Source organism: Mchenga conophoros, linkage group LG18 (assembly GCF_057382185.1).
Source record: "Mchenga conophoros isolate Kocher_MC1m ecotype Shallow Benthic linkage group LG18, M_conophoros_male_GT1.1, whole genome shotgun sequence".
Taxonomy (NCBI): domain Eukaryota; kingdom Metazoa; phylum Chordata; class Actinopteri; order Cichliformes; family Cichlidae; genus Mchenga; species Mchenga conophoros.
The window spans coordinates 3,734,684-3,754,781 of record NC_140543.1 but is presented as its reverse complement, the minus strand read 5'-3'; the positions used below and the strand labels follow the sequence as shown (position 1 = coordinate 3,754,781).

At 43.5% G+C, this 20,098-nt stretch overlaps 1 protein-coding gene across 5 annotated transcripts in view; it reads left to right on the top strand.

Annotated features, from left to right (window-relative positions):
- The window catches only part of efr3a (EFR3 homolog A (S. cerevisiae)), a 134,509-nt gene that overhangs the window by 39,053 nt on the left and 75,358 nt on the right, over positions 1–20,098 (top strand). For all 5 annotated transcript variants that reach the window (XM_085255996.1, XM_085255994.1, XM_085255995.1 and 2 more), the window contains 5 exons: positions 889–965; positions 3,342–3,469; positions 4,536–4,686; positions 10,908–11,029; positions 17,855–18,004. In XM_085255996.1, the coding sequence (XP_085112122.1) occupies positions 889–965; positions 3,342–3,469; positions 4,536–4,686; positions 10,908–11,029; positions 17,855–18,004 (628 nt within the window). The remainder of the gene's footprint in view (positions 1–888; positions 966–3,341; positions 3,470–4,535; positions 4,687–10,907; positions 11,030–17,854; positions 18,005–20,098) is intronic.

The following is a 20,098-nucleotide window of genomic DNA, read 5'->3' as shown; positions in this document are numbered from 1 at the left end:
ACTCTGGAGCCTCAAAGTTTGGGGAACTGCTGCTCTCAACCATTTGATCATTTCCAGGAAGGAAACAAAGCATAAAGAATGAGTGGTGGCTCGAGTGTGCACAGTGCTGTTGTCCTTCTCATTTCAGATGTTTAGAGTTGCTTCCCCTCGTACTAATGTTTTGCCTCATTGATCGACTGTCAGGGCAGCGCGGCGCTGCCGTGACCCCTCGGCTGTGGTCTGCTGCTCCTCTGAATGCAGAAACGCTGACATTTCACTGATGACACTTTGCACTGACGGTCGAGGTCATCAGTCAGGAAGAGCGTTCACAACTCTGTGTGCACGTGAAGTTTGAGGCCTGTCGGGACAGAAAGATGATAATGTTTCATGTTGCGTTAGGAGAATTACTGGATAATGTTAGGAAAGGACAAATTCTCACCTTGGATTTAACTGCTTAGAAAGAAATGGCCATAAAGTACGCAGTAGTTGAACACTGCATGAACTCGCCTGAGTCAGATGCCCCTCGTGAGGACTTCTTCGCCGCCGATCCTAGACTCTGATGACTCATCACTTTCGTATTGACTCCCGGCCTGCTGCTTGTAATGCTAATTCATGTTGGTCAATACGAGGTGACCTATCAGAGCCAGCTCCTGACTCCAGAGTAAGTTTGGATTGTCTCAGGCGCTCGTCCATGAGTCACAGGAGGAAACGTGAATGTGTTTTACAGTCAGGTTCCATCGATCCAATTGAAAGCTCCACATTTCGTCCTCAGCTACTCTGACTTAAAAGGGTTACAAGCTCAATTTCTTGCCCCCAGTTTTCTGTTGTCTGTGAGGCATGAAGACAGCTGCTAATTACAGAAAGTTGGAGGTCAGGCTTCACTGATGGCCATTTCTGTCTTCGTTGCAGGAGTTTGCGGCTGCTGTGGGCCGCTGAGGCCGAGGTACAAACGCCTGGTGGACAACATCTTCCCTGAGGACCCCAAAGTAAGTACCTGCAAACACATTACATGTTTGTTGTCTCCCCTATAGGACATTTAATCTAATCAAATACACAAAGACTGGACCCAGGTGTGACGTGACCTCCGCTGCATAAAATCTACCATTAATGTGAAAATGTTTTACATCCAGATTAGTAAAGTATCAGATTTTTACCTTAACACAGCTGAAACAGCGCTCCTAAAGACCTTTACTAACTCCTTTATCTGTTGCTCTGGGGAAGCTGCGAGGGTTTCCCAACATCCTCCGCTGTGTTTTTATGGACTGAGAAGTTTGTGTCCTGCTGGCATTTGATCAGAAACGCTGTGGTACAAAAGACAAAGGAAGCAGAAAACCTTCAGACTGAGTCTGTTAGACAGAAGTCTGTAGCTTCCACAGTGTGTTAGCGCTGCGTCTGCTGCCCGGGTCTTATCACACCTTTGGGATTGCTGTGGAGACCCGGCGACACGCCCACCGACGAGCTTCATCGACACAACACGGAGATAATTGGTCGACCGCAGAGCCACGCATGAACGCTTCAGACTTTGATAATTCTGCCAGTTAAATGTGACGTGGCTTTGATAACCAGACCACCACAAGTTGTTCTCACCTGTTTGGTTCTTTGACGCGTGTTAATTAAAACGCCACGTGTGTGCGGTTGGTCCGGCGCTCAGGGGAGGGATTTTTCTTTTTTTTTCGCGTCCTCCCCACACGTCTTCTCAAGGACCTTTTGGTTTAAGCAAACATGTGCAGTGGGAAATCAAAATGCCTGAACGATCGAGACCTCGGCCAATTAATTATCTCTCACTGAGCGCCCGAGGGGTTGAAAGCACTCGGGGAACAGCCGGTCTCAAATTAACTCCCCCCTCTGGCCAGTCAGTACATACAGTATGTATACGTGTTGACTACAGTACAGCATTGAAGTCCTGAGGTTGAGCACTCTGATAGAGAAGAATCTGAATCCCTACACCGGAACGAGCTCTCGTTAGTTTTAACGAGGCAGAAATGGACCCTGAGTGAAGAGAGGGCCGTGAATACGCTGCAGTAATTGGACTTCAGTATGAATAATTTCTGATAATGTGCAGTTTCAGTCTCTATAATGTTTCTGAGCACTGATCTGTGGTGCTCATTCGTTTGCATCCATGTCAGGGAAGCCAAATTAAACACACTCACAGTCCACTGGTTTTAATGTCAGTGCCACAAAATGAAGTTTAGGAAGTTAAAAGAAGGATTCAGATGACTTTGATCAACTGAAAGAGTCTGACTGGAACTTTGACAGATTGATTTTTGCCGTTCGATGAACCTGCTGATAAGTGTTCGTTTTTTGTTCTGACAATGAGAAATTGAGATCATGGGTACGAGAGCTGGAAATGAGCTTCCTGTGAGTCTGGGTCCAGCTTTAGAGATGCAGGGTGAGGAGCTCAGAGCGGAGAACGTGCTGGAGAGATGATGTCTCCTGGCTGGCTTCTGAACGCCTCGGTCCTGCAAGAGCTGGAGGAGACAGCTGGGAATACCAGATACATGTTCAAGTTTTTAAATTCTTCATCTTTACATCTGATAGAATTCAATCCAACCTTTTTGATCGCCACATCGAGTCCAAGAGTTTTTAGTATTGTAAGAATATTCTTATTACTTTATTATAGTACCGCAGAAAATCTGTATCATCGATGAGCGATGGCTGCAAATAGCAATGAATATTTGGCTTCATCACATCGTGTGTAAAATAACACTGAAAAGCAAAATAGAATCAAAGTGATGTCGTCGAGTTTCGTGTTTCGTCCGATCAGCAAAATTCAAACATATTCAGCACAGAGTGCTGTGATGTCTTAAAAGGCACTGAGTTTATTTTCAATCATACGGGAAGATTGTGATGTGTTTTTAGTTAAAATTGCACTGATTTATAATTTGTGTTACGGCTCTGCTTTGGTATCGCCCTGCTTCATGTGCACGCATGAAAGCCAAGTGGACAGGACAGCATCAGTGACAACAGATAAACTCTTTTAAAAGAAGACGTGGGTTGCAAAGTGGCTTGCAGAGGCAGTAGTGGCTGTATGCAGGCTGAAGCAGCTTATATTTTAAGTGGACAGGTTCTTATGTAACTCTTTTCTACTCTGCTTGAGCACTCAAAGCATTTTATACAACACGTATCCTGCACCCAGTTTCACATATTTGCACAAGCACTTTTTTCTACGTCTAAATGTTTTTCGAACGTTCACGCTCTGAACGCTGCTGGAGTAACTCTGGGTTCAGGAAGCCTGCTCTACATGCGATGCTCTATATGACAAAGTGCATCATCTGATCCGTCAGTGCGTCAGTGTTGACAGAAGATAGTTTTAGCAGGCTTTGTTTAAATCCTCTGAATCCTGACTGCGTTGTTGTTTCCAGGATGGCCTCAGTAAGTCGGACATGGAGAAGCTCACCTTCTACGCCGTGTCGGCTCCAGAGAAACTGGACAGGATTGGAGCTTACCTGGCCGAGAAGCTGAGCAGAGACGTGGTGCGACACCGCTACGGGTGAGTGGTGTTTGACTTGTTAAGTCCCAAGCACCAGATAAATGTGTTTTATCCCAGAAAACCCTTCATCACCTCAAACAGCAAATGCTGTTAGCTTCAATTCATGATGCAGATTCAGTGAGATAGCAGGAGGAGAATAAGCTGCACAGTTCCTGTGAAACAGTGAGCTGCAAATGAATTTGCCAAAAAAATACTGGAAATCTGGAAATGACAAGAGAAAAAATTCTGAGGGAAAAATACCTGAGAATGTAGTGCGACGTAGCAAAGACACGTAAGGATGCTGAAAAACAGGATGAAAGCAGTCGCAGTCAGCCCGAGGTTCAGAAATACTAGGTGACATTTAAAAACAGAAAGTGAAGGAGACTGTCCAGCCACCTGTCATTAAAACTCATCAGAAGAAGTGCAGTGACATTAAAAGTCTCGTCCACTCCCATTTCTGCTCTGGAAAGTAATTAAAATGAGCTGAGAGACGGAACAAAGAACCTCCCTGAAATATTTCTGAAAGAAGACTGTCAGCACTGAATCGATACAACCATTATAATGTCAGACTTTCTGTCTGAATGGGCTCTGATGTTGTTTCCCTGAGGATGACGGTCAGAGAGTAGACGCGTCTACCTTCTGCACGGCATCCACGCACCCTTACCGGACCGCTCATCACCCAGCAAGGTGACATGTTTGCATGCTCGGGTCTGTAACGTCAGCCTTCTCCTTCCAGGTGGAGCTGCTGTAAAGTTACATCATGCAATAATGTGCTCAGTGCACAGACACTTTCAACCCGACAGTGACCCACTCTTTTTGTGTATTTTGATCGAAACACATCTGCTGCACCGTCCTCTGTTCAGAACCAATCTCTCGTCTCCACCCTTTGCTGCTTCTGTTTTTAAATAGAGAAGAGCCTCAAAAAACTGTTCAGTTAGCACATTAGGAGGTAGTGGGTTAGGCAAGGTCTGGGTGTCTCTGCTTAGACCTCTCCCCCTATGACATACATCCGGAGTAGTGTTTCTGTAAACTTGCAGGTGTTGAAAAGCTCCTGTGTCATGATTGTAAAGCTTATTGCTGTGTGCAGGAATGTGGTGATAGCCATGGAGGCTCTGGACCAGCTGCTGATGGCGTGTCACTCTCAGAGCATCAAACCCTTCGTGGAGAGTTTCCTGCACATGGTGGCCAAGCTGCTGGAGTCTAGAGAGCCAGACCTGCAGGTGCTGGGAACCAACTCGGTAAGACGAAAACACAGAAACACACACTCGAAGCCTTTTTTCTAGATGAAGGGAAAGGAGGAGAGCATGCAGAAATGTGTTGATAAAGACACTGTGAACTGTAACCTTAGTGAAGCCAATTGGTACAGCAGGTAATCCAGACTAATCTGTGGATTATGTAAAAGATGAATGTGTACAGATTTCCCTTAAATGAATGCTTTACAGCATCGGAAACCAAAACATCGTTTCTCAGAGAACTTTGCTTCCACTTGCACTTTCTTTCACTCTTTTAAAAAAACGCCTCCCAGGTGTTGTGCTCTGTCCACATTCCACAAATGGTCTTACAAAGAAGAAGCGTTAGCATGTCAGGTGACGCACAGCCTGTTTTGCATAGATAGGACAGTTGGTGTGCCTTCATCATGCATGCCAGCAGCATTTGAAGCTGCCGACGCTGCAGATGTTGGCTGGACAGAACTTCCCTTCACACGCTGTAAACTGCGTGCAATAAAAAGCTTCTGCTCTTCTCACTTTGAGCTTGATTATACTTTTAATCTCAGGCGGATACTCTCTTAGCAGCAACCAGGATTTTATTGTTGACTCTGCTTTATTCATACTTCGTATGTTTCCCATCACAGACTAACCCACAATCCTCCAGATTAAAGCCACAACAACGTTTTTGACACACACAAAAAAATAAGGTCATAAATCAAAGCAGGTCAAATACGTCAGTGGTTGATGTCGGCACTTTAATAGCTCATTTCACTTCTCCTCTCACAGAGGAAATTGTCGTGTAACACATCCCGTGAAAGACTCTAATTATTATTAGCTTCTAAGCCGCCAGCAAATGTCAGCCCTGTTTCTCCTTCTGTTTCTTCTGAAGGTGAACCCGAAGTTTTTCCTTCATGCCGCCTCCTGTTCTGAGCCTGTCTGTCTCCATTGTTGGGGCTTCATCCGAGCAGGAAACCGAGCCCAAGGTTTAGATGTGAAAGCCTTTGCATTATTTATGTGTGGTATTTAGACTGACAGAAGAGAAGAGCAGTTAGCTGAATCGGGGGGCTGGAAGGTGCTCGCCCTCTTTAGGTGAGAGCCGTGTTAATTAAATTTTCCTTTACGGCGCCGGCTCCAAACGGAGACGTTTCGTTTAATGTCTCCGTTTGGTTTTGTGGCGCAGTTGAGCAAAACGGAGCTCCTTTGTTTGCTCTGTTGCCTAATTATCAGTTTAATGAGTTTGTTTGAGACGTCTGCAGAAAAGCACCAACACAGAGAGCTCAGCAAATTACAGCAATTTGGTCAAAAGACTGTTTGAAACCAGCTGGCCGGCCTCAGCGGAGCCTCAGCGGTGTCTAATTACTTTTAAACGTCACACTTTTAGTGCTTGTTGTTGCTGCTCAGCAACAAAACAGCTTTACAGTAGCTAAAGAACTTCATATCCTTCATGATGCAAGCAAACAACAGGAGGTTAACTCCTAGAGTCCTAGAGGTGCTTATGTTGAATGTCTGTGCTTTAAAGCATCAAAATAAACTGCTATGAATTTTTGTCCATGACACGGAGTCATCGTGTTGAAGAGCAGAAGCTGAAGTAATTCTTCTACCAATTTTACCACAAAATGATGCAGTGAGTCAATCATACAAGTCATTAACGACACGTTACAATTTAAAACGCCAGGACTGGAAAAAGACGACTTCTTTAGAGGAAATGCCCCCTGGTGGTGAAAGTTAGTTACATAAGTGTCTTTAATCCTTTCCTCCATAAAGATGACGTTTGACAACCTCTCCTGTTCCCGCAACCTGGTGAACCAAACATCTGGTTCCACGTGTTGCCAGGTCTGTTGTTTAAATACAGACATCTGTGGTATCCACACAAACATCAGAATCTCAGCTCAAAACTCACAAAAATCATTTCTCCGACCGCAAAACAGAACAAAAAACAATTATAAGGCAGGTAACGATGTAAACACAAACGCATTCTATCTTCCAAAACTTAACAGCGAGAAAACTGTGAACAACTCAACGCCCCAGAGTGCTTCAAGAGCAGCTTCCCATCGGACATCGACATTTTCTGGTGCCAAATTACAAAATGTCTTGCTATGTCTGTACTACAACCTCTGTAACTTTGCAGATGTTGATTCATTCCACATGTTGATTTGTGGTTTTCTGCAGTTTTTGGTCAATTGCAGCATATTTTCAAAGTACAAAAAGAAAAGAAAAGAATCTTTCTGTTCCATACTCAGTTACTGTGACACAGTGGCATCTATTGTGATGCTTGTTTACCTTCATACTTCATACTCTTCATACCAAGATGGTTTACATGGAGTTTGTGATCGCAGAGAAACACTCAGTTCATGTTGGGCGCATCATTCTCGAGCAGGAACCACAGAAAGAGAGTTTTAATGAGTAGTTTGGACATGTCACTTTATAGCTCAATAAAGACGCGGTTTGACGACCATTGGAACAGATTCCAGGTTTTTCCAGGTGTAGCCCGAGTAAGTTGTATAGGCAGAGATCATCCACATTAACTTGTGACGTCATCTTATTCTAGAAACACGCCTGAAATATAACAGAAATTGCTCAGTTCAGAAAAGAGAAACAGGGATTTCCTCTAGTAGGCATCCAAGGGGCAAAGGGTTAGATTTAAAGATAAAAGACGGGCGGGGATGATATCATATCAAAATAGATGGAGTGTTAGCTGCAGACCTCAGTTTTTTTCAAAGCCCCTCAAAAGCCAGCAAAACTGTTACTCTTACAAAACTTTGGACTTTGGAAAAAAAACTTGGAAAAGTAGTGAAGTTGGGCTCGTTGATACAATGACGACGACGGGAAGGAAGGCCGAAAATGGACCAAACTTCAGTCCAGACTATGTCTGAGATGATCCATCAACAGCTCGAGGTTGGTCACTGCTGTGTGATTTGGTTTAATCATTATGAAAAAAATCCCACATCCGCACTGAAACCTTAGTGGGCACAAAAGCGTTTCTTCAACGAATCATTCAAATATCAGTCTTCGGGAGCTCAGGGCTGTTTTTAAAACCTTGTGTTAAAACAAGCTGGAGAAGCAAAGAATGATGACTGAGTAGCTTTTAAGGAACAGTCCATTTTAGCTCCTCCCCCTTAGCTCTCCCTTGTAAACTGAAGGTGGGTGGGGCGTCCGTGCCTGATTGGCATATTAGGAATATCCACTCTTTATGACATCATGCAGAGCCAACAGTAGAAAAAAAAGTTGACCTTGTACTTTTGTACAAACGTGGGCCTCTTTATCTTCTGCTGTCTAATGTGAGCATCCAGCACTTGGCGAGGACATGTTTGTCAGACAATGAGGGAAAGCCCAATAAGTCCATTGCAAGTTAACTTTGGAAACATTCGGTTGACTAACGAGCCAAAACAAACCATCGTGGGGGGAGGTAGGTGATAAATCATCCTGTATATAAATAATACCAAAAAAGTTCCAATCAGTCTAACAGTGACATTTTCATTAAACCAAACAACATTTGTCACCTTTAATGTAATCATTTTCCTCCTACAGCCCCACTGGCTTTCCTATTTCTTACCGTGCCCAGTATAAATGTGTGTGACCGCTGTGTTCTGCTGCTGTCTGGCTGCCAGCCGTTCACGCTTTACAAATTCATCTCCCAGTTAACTTTATCACAAGAAATTGGCAAACTGTGACGGCTCAAAGTGGCGCTTCCTTCACTCCATCTCAATGGAAGAGGCGCTCATCAGTCCAGACTCAGACACCGAGTCAGACACACAGGGGAGTCCATGTGTCTGCGATCTATAACCTGTGGAGCCAGATGTGAGATAGATGCAGTCTACAGCTTTATCCCAAAACCCAATTTTCCATGTTTAGATTTGTGTACAGTTTATGGATAGCAGAAAGTTTTGGTCAAGTTCAAAAACTATGTAGGAATAAGATTATTTTTATTTTCATTTCTCCAAAGTTTGAAGCATTTTGACACCTTGATACCTCCGAGACGCTCCGTAATCAGAGTCAACGTCTCTGGTTTATCGAATTCCATCTGTTGCTTTTCACTGCGGCCTTTGTTGTCCTTCTCCTCTTGTGATTTCACACGTTGCAAGCACTTCGCAGATGGCCAGAGAAGTATGAGCTCCGCTTCTAACAGACGAGCCTTCGTTAGTCAACAGTACAGCCTTTGTTTCTTCCTCTGTCGGAGCCTTTAAGTGAAGCTCAGACCCCAATTTGGGAAAAAAACCAACAGATTTACAAAAGTTAGATTTGGAAAAAAAAAAAGATATTTTTTAGCAGATTAAAAAAAAATTGCACATCATGCAACATGATGGGTGTAAAATACAGAAAAGTAACTTTACAGTGCAAATAACATCAAAATAAACATTTTAACGTTCAGTAACCGCCAGCTGATCGCACGGTGAACTCTATTTTTGATGAGTAAACCCCCTGTCCAACAGTTACCGGGGCGAGGAGTTCTCCATCATCATCATCATCATCAGCTGAGTCAGGGCTCAGGAGGAAGCAGCCAGTTATGAATCTGTCTACAGCTCAAGACGTTCCCCCAAGTTGTCGTAAACTTCCTGTGAACTTTCTCGCGGGAATGATGCCGAAATGTCACGTTTGATGAGGTTACAGGAAATTGAATGCTATCAGGAAGTACAACACCTGTAAACTGCTTCAGGCGCACGATACATGAAAATGAGTCAGCCCTGTTATTACAGGTTATCATCACTTATAATCAGAGCCGCTGCCAAAGGGAATACACGCTAATAATTAGTTTAAGCTTCAGTATTCCACTTCCTGGCTTGAGTCGGCAAACATTCAGCCTCCTCCCACTCAGACTGTCAAGCTGACACTCCAGCAAGTTCACCAGTGAACTCTCAGCCCAGGCAATACATCGTCCCGATGACTAAATGTCAGACTTATGCACTAATGAATTAAAGACCCTAAAATCAGACGAGAGGCATCTCAAAACAGCACATATTCAACAAAACGTGGAGCATTTTTAATGCCACAAAGGACTTCAGACTCCTTTCTGTGAAGTTTGAGCTTGTCTGAGAGTTCTGTCATGGTTTTACAACAATGCAGTGTGCATAGTGTGTGGATATTAGAGAGTATACCCAAACTAAAGCCCTTCAGGATGTCTTTGTGTGACGTGCAAATTCAAGTTGTGACCAAAGCTTCTCCTTCTACCTCCTAAACACGACTGTAATTGGTCTGTAAGTGCCTACAGCTTGAATTTGCTCTTCTGCAGCAGCACAGCAGTACAGTACCGTAATCTGCTGAGGGGAAGCCACTCTCCTGTGCGCCAGCTGCCGGCATAGCTCCTTCCATCTGAGCCATTACCCCCAGGAGAGGTTAGGTACAAAATGGGAGGAAATTACCGGTAGAACGGAGTGGTTTTTGCCACTGACGCTGAACTGTGCTGACGCAATTTGTCGTAGTGGACAATGACAGGTTGGTGAGAGAGGCTCCTCGAGCGCAGCCGACTGAGCCGGGAGGAGGAGGCCTCTCTGGAGGACACTCGAGGCTCGTTTGGAGGGAGAAGATTACAGGCTGGGCCGGGTGGGGGAGGTGGTTCTAATAGTTATTGTCATTGTCACACTGGCTCCAAAATTAATTAGTGTGCAGGAATGTGACGGTGCTTTGGCTCACAGGAAATGCTCTGACATGTTATCAGTGTTGTGATCGAGGGATTTTTTTTTTCTTTGTATCTGTTGTTGAGGTGAAAGGTCAAACATTTATCAGCTTCCCATTTTCAGGACTTCAGGTTCCTGCATAAATGGACAATATATAAAACATGGCTGTCCTGCATTGGTTAGCAAAGCCTGTACCTGAGTGTTTTTACGGTTGACAGGTTGGTGTTTTGAAACTGGATTAGATGGGCGTGGACTCATCAGCTGACGTGTGATTGGCTGATAATCTGTTAGACAAAAATTTATTTAATGTTGTTTAAAGTAAGAAACAACAGCTCGAGACTGTGAATTAATCAGGAAGTACTTACTGAGGTCACAGGGCCATTTCCCCCACAGAGTTATTTAATTGTCTTTTTGCAAGCAGAGGAGGCTTCACTTTACAGGCCTGGAAGCTTTTTGAGAATATTTTTTTACTCTAATGTGGACGCCTCGAGGAGTGTACCATTCACTAATTCTAATTATTATTATTTATTAATAGTACAGTTACTACTTTTCAGAATTTCACAGAGCCTGTGTTCACTGTGTTCACACAGAAAATTCAGGCTGATGAATGTTTGCTGATTCTTCCTCTGCTCTCTGCAGTTCGTGAAGTTTGCCAACATCGAGGAGGACACACCTTCCTACCATCGCCGCTATGATTTCTTTGTCTCTCAGTTCAGCGCCATGTGCCACTCTACTCACGAAGACCAAGAGACCAGAACCAGGTACAGTCCAAACTCAGACATTTCAAACAGACCCTCTAATGACAAGTATACTATATTTATATTTCAGGGTTTTTTCATCTTGAAAAACCTGAATAAATTAATATTAATTAATTTAATAATAATTAATTTTTTAAGCATTAAACTACACAAAATGCTGGATTAAGCAACAATATACAGGTTAAAACTTCTATATGGAAACAAACTGAAATCTCTTTTAGAAAAATTGTCACAAGGTTCAGTGAACATTTCAAAAAGTAGAGTTTTCTCATGGTTCAGGATTTACCCACAAAAACTGACTGCTACACAATATCAGGACATCCTCTAACTTTTTAGCAGGTTTTAATTTTGTTTGTCCTCATGATTTTGTTTTTATCTTCCTTTTAGTTTTATATCTTATGTGAAGTACTTTGTACTTTTTTCTGTGATAATGTGTTTTAGCTCTTTCTTTTTGACAGTGATAATGGGCTGGTTTAACTTTTCTGACCCTCTGCCATCAGCTTTTAGATTTATTTCATCTTCCCTTCACAGCATTGTTCGTGGAGTCCCACAGGGTTCAATTTTGGGCCTCCAGTTGTTCTTCAAAAACATGCATGCATTAGAAAAAATGGTTTAACTACTACAACTATAACAAATGTGATATAAAATTCCTTGTTTTCACCATGCATGGTGTGTGTGTTCATGTTTTAAGCTCTAATGGAGCCCAAAGGTTTGAGGAATTGCAGTTTTTTGCTTCCCGTGACTTCATTTTTCAACCCTGGAGGTTTCTCCTGGTTACTCCAAGTCATCAGGAAATGTTAATGACCCAGATTTATGTTTAACCAGATATTATTATAAGAACTTGTCGAAAAAGACGACCAGAGGACTCGAGTAAGGCTGCTGTTTATACCAAGAAGAACAAACGCATTCATTATGTCACGTTCTTTCTCTTTATTCTCACATCACATTTTAAAGACTTCCACAATAGTGCTGGGCGATATGACGATATATATCGTGTGGACGATAGAAAAGTGTCTATCGTGCCATTTGTCTTCTATCGTTTCTAACCTAACTTTATAAATTATTACATAAAATATATAATTAACCCTTTACAACCGGTCGGAGCAGGCGCACTCCGTTTTACCTAACTGTTTTTAAATCCCCGTAGAACTGGAACCACGTAAGCTAGCGCAATATTTTTTTTATGCATGTGAAACCATTGGAGTTGTACTTACATCTAATGCCATTAGCTTTCCCTAGGTCACGGTTTCCTTCCACATATAGCTTTGCAAAAATTGCAAGAAGTGCAAGAAGCACTTAAAGCAACAAAAAGATAATATTCCAGAAACACACTTTGCCGATGTTCAATAACACTTCCTACGTTGGCATATACGCCAGCGTGAACTATCGCATGTCCGCCATTACCTGCCCGAAACCGGAAGTGACGTCATTTTCGCGAAAGGGCCTTATAAGCCTATGTTGTTTTTTTGTTTTTTTTTTAAAAGTCATGTTTGACTTGGAAATGGTTTGTTTTGATGCATTATAATATTTTCATTTTTCCTGTAGTATATAAAAATTAGTGTATCTCAAAAATAAAACTATGAAGACACTCAAAATAAATTTCTCGTGGTTGGAAATTATTTTGTGCAACCTTTTTTACAGTTTTGACGGATAAACCTCTTAAATTTTTCTTACTAGAAATATATGTAAAAAACCCAAAATGTTTTTCAATTTTTTTGTAGTTTATTGCACTACAATTGTTTGCAATTTATGTAGTTACTATGGACTTAATGCATACATATATTAAAATTTGGGCTATAACAGTTGTATTGATATATGGAAACTTGAAATGCTCCCACAAATGGCACTACAGCATGTAAAAACATAAAGATAAGCTCTAGCGGACTTGGTTCTATGGTAGGTCTTAATAAAGGGTTAAATAGCCTGTGGCAAATATATTAGTGTTGTCTTCTCACTATACATGCTCTTAACTTTATGCAAGAGAAAATAAAGTATAAAAAAATGATATTTTTCGCAAAGAAACTCCGTCTTGTGGTTTGCTAGCTGGTCAGAATCAGAATCAGAATCAGAATGGGTTTATTGCCAGATGTTGAGGTTTACAACATTAGGAAATTGCTGCGGTGCTTCAGTGCAGACAATAAGAATTAAAGTGCTATGTAGAAAGAAAGAAAGATATGTGCATGAGATATACATGAGATATATACATGAGAATAAGAATTATGAGTGCTACGTAGAAAGATATATACATGAGTGCAGGTGGTGATCAGTGCCAGACATGAAATGATGCAGTGACACAGCGTAGGGTCATGTGTTAGTGGCGGGGACAGTCATGTGGTTATTGTTCATGTGTCCAACAGCAGAGGGGAAGAAACTGTTCTTGTGGCGAGAGGTTCTGGTGCGAATGGACCGGAGCCTCCTGCCTGAGGGGAGCAGGTCAAACAGACTGTGTCCAGGGTGAGAAGGGTCAGCTGAGATCCGAGCTGCACGCCGCAGTGTCCTGGAGGTGTACAGGTCCTGCAGAGATGGGAGTCTGCAGCCAATCACCTTCTCAGCAGAGCGCACAACACGCTGCAGTCTCTGTTTGTCCCTGATAGTGGCTCCAGCGTACCACACGGTGATGGAGGAGGTGAGGATGGACTCGATGATTGCGGTGTAGAATTGCATCATCGTCCGTGTTGGCAGGTTGAATTTCTTCAGCTGCCTCAGGAAGTACATCCTCTGCTGGGCTTTCTTGATGACGGAGGTGATGGTGGGCTCCCACTTCAGGTCCTGGGTGATGGTGGTACCCAGGAAGCGGAATGAGTCCACAGAGGTGATGGGGGTGTCAGTCAGGATGATGGGGGGGAGTGGGGCTGTGTGCTTCCTGAAGTCCACAATAATCTCCACTGTCTTCTGGGCATTCAGCACCAGGTTGTTGTGGCTGCACCAAGACACCAGACGTTCAACCTCCCTCCTGTAGGCAGACTCATCCCCGTCAGAGATGAGCCCAATGACGGTGGTGTCATCTGCGAACTTGATTAGCTTGACAGACTGGTGCTGCTGTACGTGCACCCAGATTTGCGACATGCTTTACGGTAACTCAAAACAAAGACTGCACCCTCGGCACTTGCTGTTTACAGACTGCGTACTTTCTAGATGACCACAGGTCAGGTGGTATATTGTGATATAAAATAATTCATATCGTGATAAATATTTTTTCCATATCGCCCAGCACTACTCCACAACTCAACTGTTGTTTGTTGCACTCAGGAGAGGCTGAATAATCCTAAATTTAAAATATAACCATTGATTCTCAATCAAAGTTATAATTTTACTCCCCTGGAGCAGTCTGAGTTAGTGATTGGTTTCCTTTTTGTGTTCAGGCCGATTCACTCGAAGCTGCTTTTTTGGACCAAATTAAAATCTGGAAGCAGCGAGCTTTACTTCTAAAATCTGGGCTTCATGCCGCAACATCATTTTGGAGTATTATGAAGACATGTCATGGTGCTCCTCCACCGCTGAAAATTTCATGAACGACCTCTTTCAAGCCAGCGAGGAAACATGCTTCAGCCAAAAGAGGGGCGGAAATAAAATCCCCACCAGGGCCGCCCTCACCCCCACTAGAATCCAGTGAATAAAGAATTAGAAATACGTCTGACTGATTTAGATTTTCGGGCCTTCTTCTGAGAGGGCGGGGCTTGGTAACACCACCACAGGAAAGCATTGCTCCACCGGCCAGGTTGAAATATAAGGATCTGAAATGATGATGATGGAATGATGTGTTGGGAAGGCTCTGCATAAATGAGGCTACAGAGAAAGGAGCGTACCTGCCTGCATTGCTTCCAGCATCAGGAGCTCATTCTTCCCTCCACAGCAACAACTTCACTCACAGTAATGAGAGAATACAGCAGGATACTGATTTGTCCCGTTTGGCTTTTAGCCGTCTTTAATCTTTAACGTGGATTTAATATTCTTTTATCTTTCAGAAATGTTTTTATTGTGTAATAAAGCAGAAATCACAGGGATGTTTATGAGGCCTTTAAATGAGTAATATTTTATGGCAGCATCACTAAAAACAACAAAAATAACTTTGCTTGAACCTGACAGGTGGTAGTCTGACAGTTTATTCCTCAGATTATATCTCGACACCTAAAGCTCCCTCAGTTATTTGCTGGTGAAGGTGTTATGTAGGAAACATTAGCAGTTTTATTAGGTGATGATTTGTTGAAACAAAGATGCAGCACCGAGAGGAAAATGGCTGGTTGAGAGTAATCACTCACAGTCAGCAGTCTTTCGAGACGAGAGAAGAATATATAATGTTGCAAGCCCACAGGATTTGGAGCTGAGGAGAATAATAAACAGTCGAGCAAGCCGCGTGCAGTTCAGAAATATAAAGTCTTAAAAGAAACAAGCAGGAGCTGCAAGTAGGGAGAAAAAAGTCAACGCCGATCCACAGACTGTATATAAAAGACAGATGTAGTCCACGTGATGTTGCTCTGTGTTTTACGACGTCTCGCTGTGAAGCCTCAAGCTGAGTCTTTTTGTGCCTTTGAAAAGGGGATCTGACAAGTAAGGCTTACGTAAGCTTACGATGTAGCTAATGCAAAAACTTAAAGCTGCACTCTTTCCAATGACTCTAATAAAAATACTGCAGTGCAGATTCAGGCCGACACCTTCCAAACTAGCAAGGTGTAAAGACTTTGATGGACCACAAAACATAAAAGAATATAAATACAATAAACGCAAACAAAAAGAAAAACATTTCTGATTAAAACATGAAAGAACTCTACTCCACCAACCTAAGAAACGAAGCTAATTTCTTAGTTTCAGGTTGAGGGAAGGATTACATCCGTTTTCAGACGCTATCCGGGTCCAGGTCATGTGGGCAGCAGTCTTGCCTGAGATGCCCAGCATTGGAAATGCCTGAAACACCTCAGCTACGAGGTGTCCAGGAGGCGTCCTGGTTAGATGCTCAGTCTCAGGAGCTCTACTCTGAGTTCTTCCTGAATGACAGAGCTCCTCAGCCCCGTCTTTAAGGGAGAGCGCAGGCACCCTTGTGAGGAAGTCCTTTTCCATCACTTGTATGTTCGATCTCACTACACAGAGCTCATTGTTCATTGGTGAGGATAGGAATGTCATACCATGAATTGGGGGCTTGTCCGGGATTTGAACCCGGGACCTCTCACACCCCTAGCTAGAATCACAGCCCTAGACTTTACCACAATAGAAGGTAAAACATCCACATTACTCTCTCCATCAGTGTCCCGCTGTGTCCTCGCCTCATTCATGAACACGACGCAGAGATTTACATTTTAAAAAGAGGCAGACGTCAGGCACTCGCATTTTTACTGTGAAACTGAGAAACTGTCTGCTTGCGATCTTTATTGTAAGTAGGGTAAAAAATAACTGGTTTGGCAGCGGCGGTGAGGTTGTGACACCACACAGCACGTTAGAAGATGCTTTCCCCGCCGGGGCGCTCGCCCTCTGCATTAAAACAATACCTGGAGACTTCTGTCTCATTCACTGTGAAGATAACTTCCCCCCTCCAGAGTTTCTGAAATCTCACTGCAGCAGCTGAGACCTCTCCGAGCGACGAGGTGTCTGCACGTATTCGTGCATAAAAAGCCTCTTTTATCTCCATTTGTATGTATGAGGGTGTGTGCGTGCTGCAGGTTGGTTGAGGGTGGGTGGTGCGGTGAGAGCCAGGGGATGCTGGGATTGTTTTTGAGTGCGCTCTATACCTCGCCGCCACCGCTGAGCTATAAACGGTTTGATTTCTGACGCTGCTTCTTTTTTTTTTCCTCAGTGTTTTATTATTCCACTCAGCAGTGTCGGCTGTAGGTGGAGAGGAATTCCCAAATAGGATTTCTGTGGCAGTGATTAGATTAGCTCTCAGGCGAGGTCATCAGTGCTGTTCTTTGTGTTATTGCTCATGGAGTTATCCGTGTCCAAAAACGAAATAGTAAAAGGTGAAGTCGGCCTCACTTTGCTCCTGAACATTTCTGCTGTGCAGGCTGCTGAACCTCTTCTCAGGCGGAAAATTAGATTAAATCAAAGGTTTGGATGTTTTTCCTCTGAAGTGAGATAAGATTTGGAATTTGAGGGAAGAACTTGGAAGGTTAGTCTTTAGTAGTGAGTTATTTGAGAGACGTTTTCAGATTAAAAGCACCGTGATGTTGTCTGGTAGCTGTTTGTCCATGACCAGGTAAAACTGACTTCACTGGGGACACTGATGCTGGTGTTCCAGCAGTTTCCAGGTTACATTAGCCTTAAGCCTTTTTAGTTCCTGGGTTGTTCCTGAACATCCTAACCAAATTCCTCTCGCCTGAGGGTGACAGTTTGCCCACATCTGGAAGCAGACCCAAAGTGGTGACATATGTGAATATTTATGTGCGGTCATTTAAATGGATGGCCTTTTAATCCTCAGTTATTCAGAAATATCTCCCAGAGACCCTCCCAGTCTGTGTAAATCTACAAGGAGTTCCTCAGATTTTCCCGTTGTTCACAGTGTTGGTCAGTCCAGTGAGTGCTGTCGAATCTTGAGAAACTAGCACCTGTAGTCGATCATGAACACTAACGGGAAGCTAATAGGCCTTGGCCTTTTCAAGTTAAAAGATATAATTTCAGTACCACTTATAAAAAGCTGTGTATATATTTGACCCTGTGTGGGTTCGAGAAAATGAATTAAGTTGTGCACCCAGATTTGTTTTCATAGTCTTTAATGGTTTGTGCTGTTAAAATCCCAAAATGACCATGACATTCATGCCTGTGATGAGTGATGTAAACTTCTGTCCACAGCTGGATGTGTGCCTTGTTCTTCCTCTGAGTCTCTCTAATCTCTGCCGTCAGGATCCGTGTGGCCGGGATCAAAGGTCTGCAGGGCGTGGTGAGGAAGACGGTGAACGACGAGCTGCAGGCCATCATCTGGGAGCCGCAGCACATGGACAAACTGATCCCATCCATGCTGTTCAACATGCAGGACAGTGAAGACCTGGACAGGTACGACACACGCCAAAGCTGCCACGCGCTCGCCTCAAACCGAAATCTCCCTGCCGTGCGTTGTTTTCCCGTGACTCATTATTCTCTGCCCTGAATATGGAACTGGAGCGATGGCAGTCTCTCAGGCAAATGTTTGATTTTCTGAAGTGAGAGCTGTTCTCTTTCAGAGGTGACCTTTTTTTAATGGGCCACACAGTAATGCACAAAAACTGCCAATAAATTATACATGCTGAGCTGCTGCTTTTCTCTCCAGGCAATCAGCAAAGTAAACTAGTTTTCCTGCAGCATCAAACTTTTCTGCACACGCGGCAATGAGTGTTATTGTTGTGCGGCCAGCTCTCATATCCCACAATTCAGCTGTCACCTTCACCAAAAAGTCTCCAATCAGACAGGATCTGCAAATCATGGGGAATGATTGAGGCCTCAGAGGTTTGAAGGCGCAGTGCGTCATAGCTGCAGGGCTCTCTCTTAATGATAGGGTGAGACGTTTGGGAAGGACTCACAATAGAGCCGACACTCCTGCAGTGGAAGAAGCAAGATGAGGTGGTTCGGGCATCCACCTCCTGGGTGGGTGTTCCAGGAGGAGGCCCTGGGTTAGACCCAGTTAGGCTGTCCACTGTTAACTGAGAGGTTGAAGGATAATCAGGGCTTTTTTACTGCTTTGAATAAAGCACAGGTTCAAAACTTTGGCACAAGCTTACAGACAAATAAATGCAGTGATCAGGAGCAGTTTGTTCCAGCTCAGCAGTCGCCAATCTAACAAAAACCTTCTCATCTGGAAAGGATGATGCATTCCTTAATTACATCTAAACTGGACGACTTCACTCCTGTGTTTGCAGCCTTGCACTGTTACAGAATCCAGTTTAAAGCGGCGCCGTTTGTGTTTAAAGCCGGTCTCTCACCTGCATGTGTGGTAGATACGGCGTGTCCACATATTCCCTCAATATCATTAAGGTCTGAATGTCCGTCAGTCGTCATCATCTTTGCTGTTGCCCCGCCTCTCTGGAATGACCTAAACAACCTCAGACGAACAACCTCAGCGACTGTTTCCAAATCTAAGCGTTTGGAAGCGGCTGATTTCTGTGAAGGTGTGTACCGTCAGTTTTTTAGGAACAGGTTTATTCTGTTTTAGTGTAGCGCACTTTGGTTTTAAACGTTCTGTAGAAATCAAGTTTGCTTACTTGGCTCTCTCGACTGGGAATGCCCACGTGCCCCCACGGGTGAGCTGGGAAGAAGGAGGCCTGTGTATCTCTGATGAGGATGCTGCCCATGACCCTGCAGACAAGTCATTAGCTTTAAACTGGACTAAAAGTGGTGTTAAATGGTAAATGGACTGATTCTTATATAGCGCTTTTCTAGTGTTAGACTTCAGCTCTAGACTAATCCACAGGATTTCTGATAGGTCTGGTTGCTTATCATTCAGTCGCCATCTTTTCCTCGTACATGTGTGCTTGAGGTGTTGATCCACCTCATCCTCTGTTCACATCCTGCTGCTGTCTGCTGTGATCCTCGGGATGATTTTAAGCTGTCAAATCCACTCTGAGAAACAGCTGGACGACAACATTCGACAACACAGACTCCATCAAACCCGGCCAACACATGAAGCATGTCGTAGCCATGTCAGGATTAAAGCGGCAGCGTCACCGTTTTTTACACGAGCTGTATCTGACACTATGCTTCCTGCTTTCTTTAGAGTTTAGAGAGGCTCATATTGAATCGGAGGGACAAACTGGTTTACGCCACAATTTTTGTTTCTCTAAGAAAACCGACGATACAGCTGTTTTTCATCTGCAAAGTGGGAGGAGCTAATTCAGGCTCTCCTGTTTGCAGCATTAGAGACTCCTGTAGAAAATTATCGTGTGACTCTGGAGCTGATACAAGCAACAGAGATTCACAGACTCCAGATTCAATAATCAGTTGATAATTTTTGGTTCTGTGATATTTAAGATTCTGCCGCTTTCACACTGAGTGTTAATATTTATGCTTCATAGCAGTTTAACACAGCTCATTGTTCTGTCCGCGATACAGAGAATTTAATCATAAAATAAAATAAAAACAGCTAAAATATTAAATGATCTTCTCTCAGATTGGATT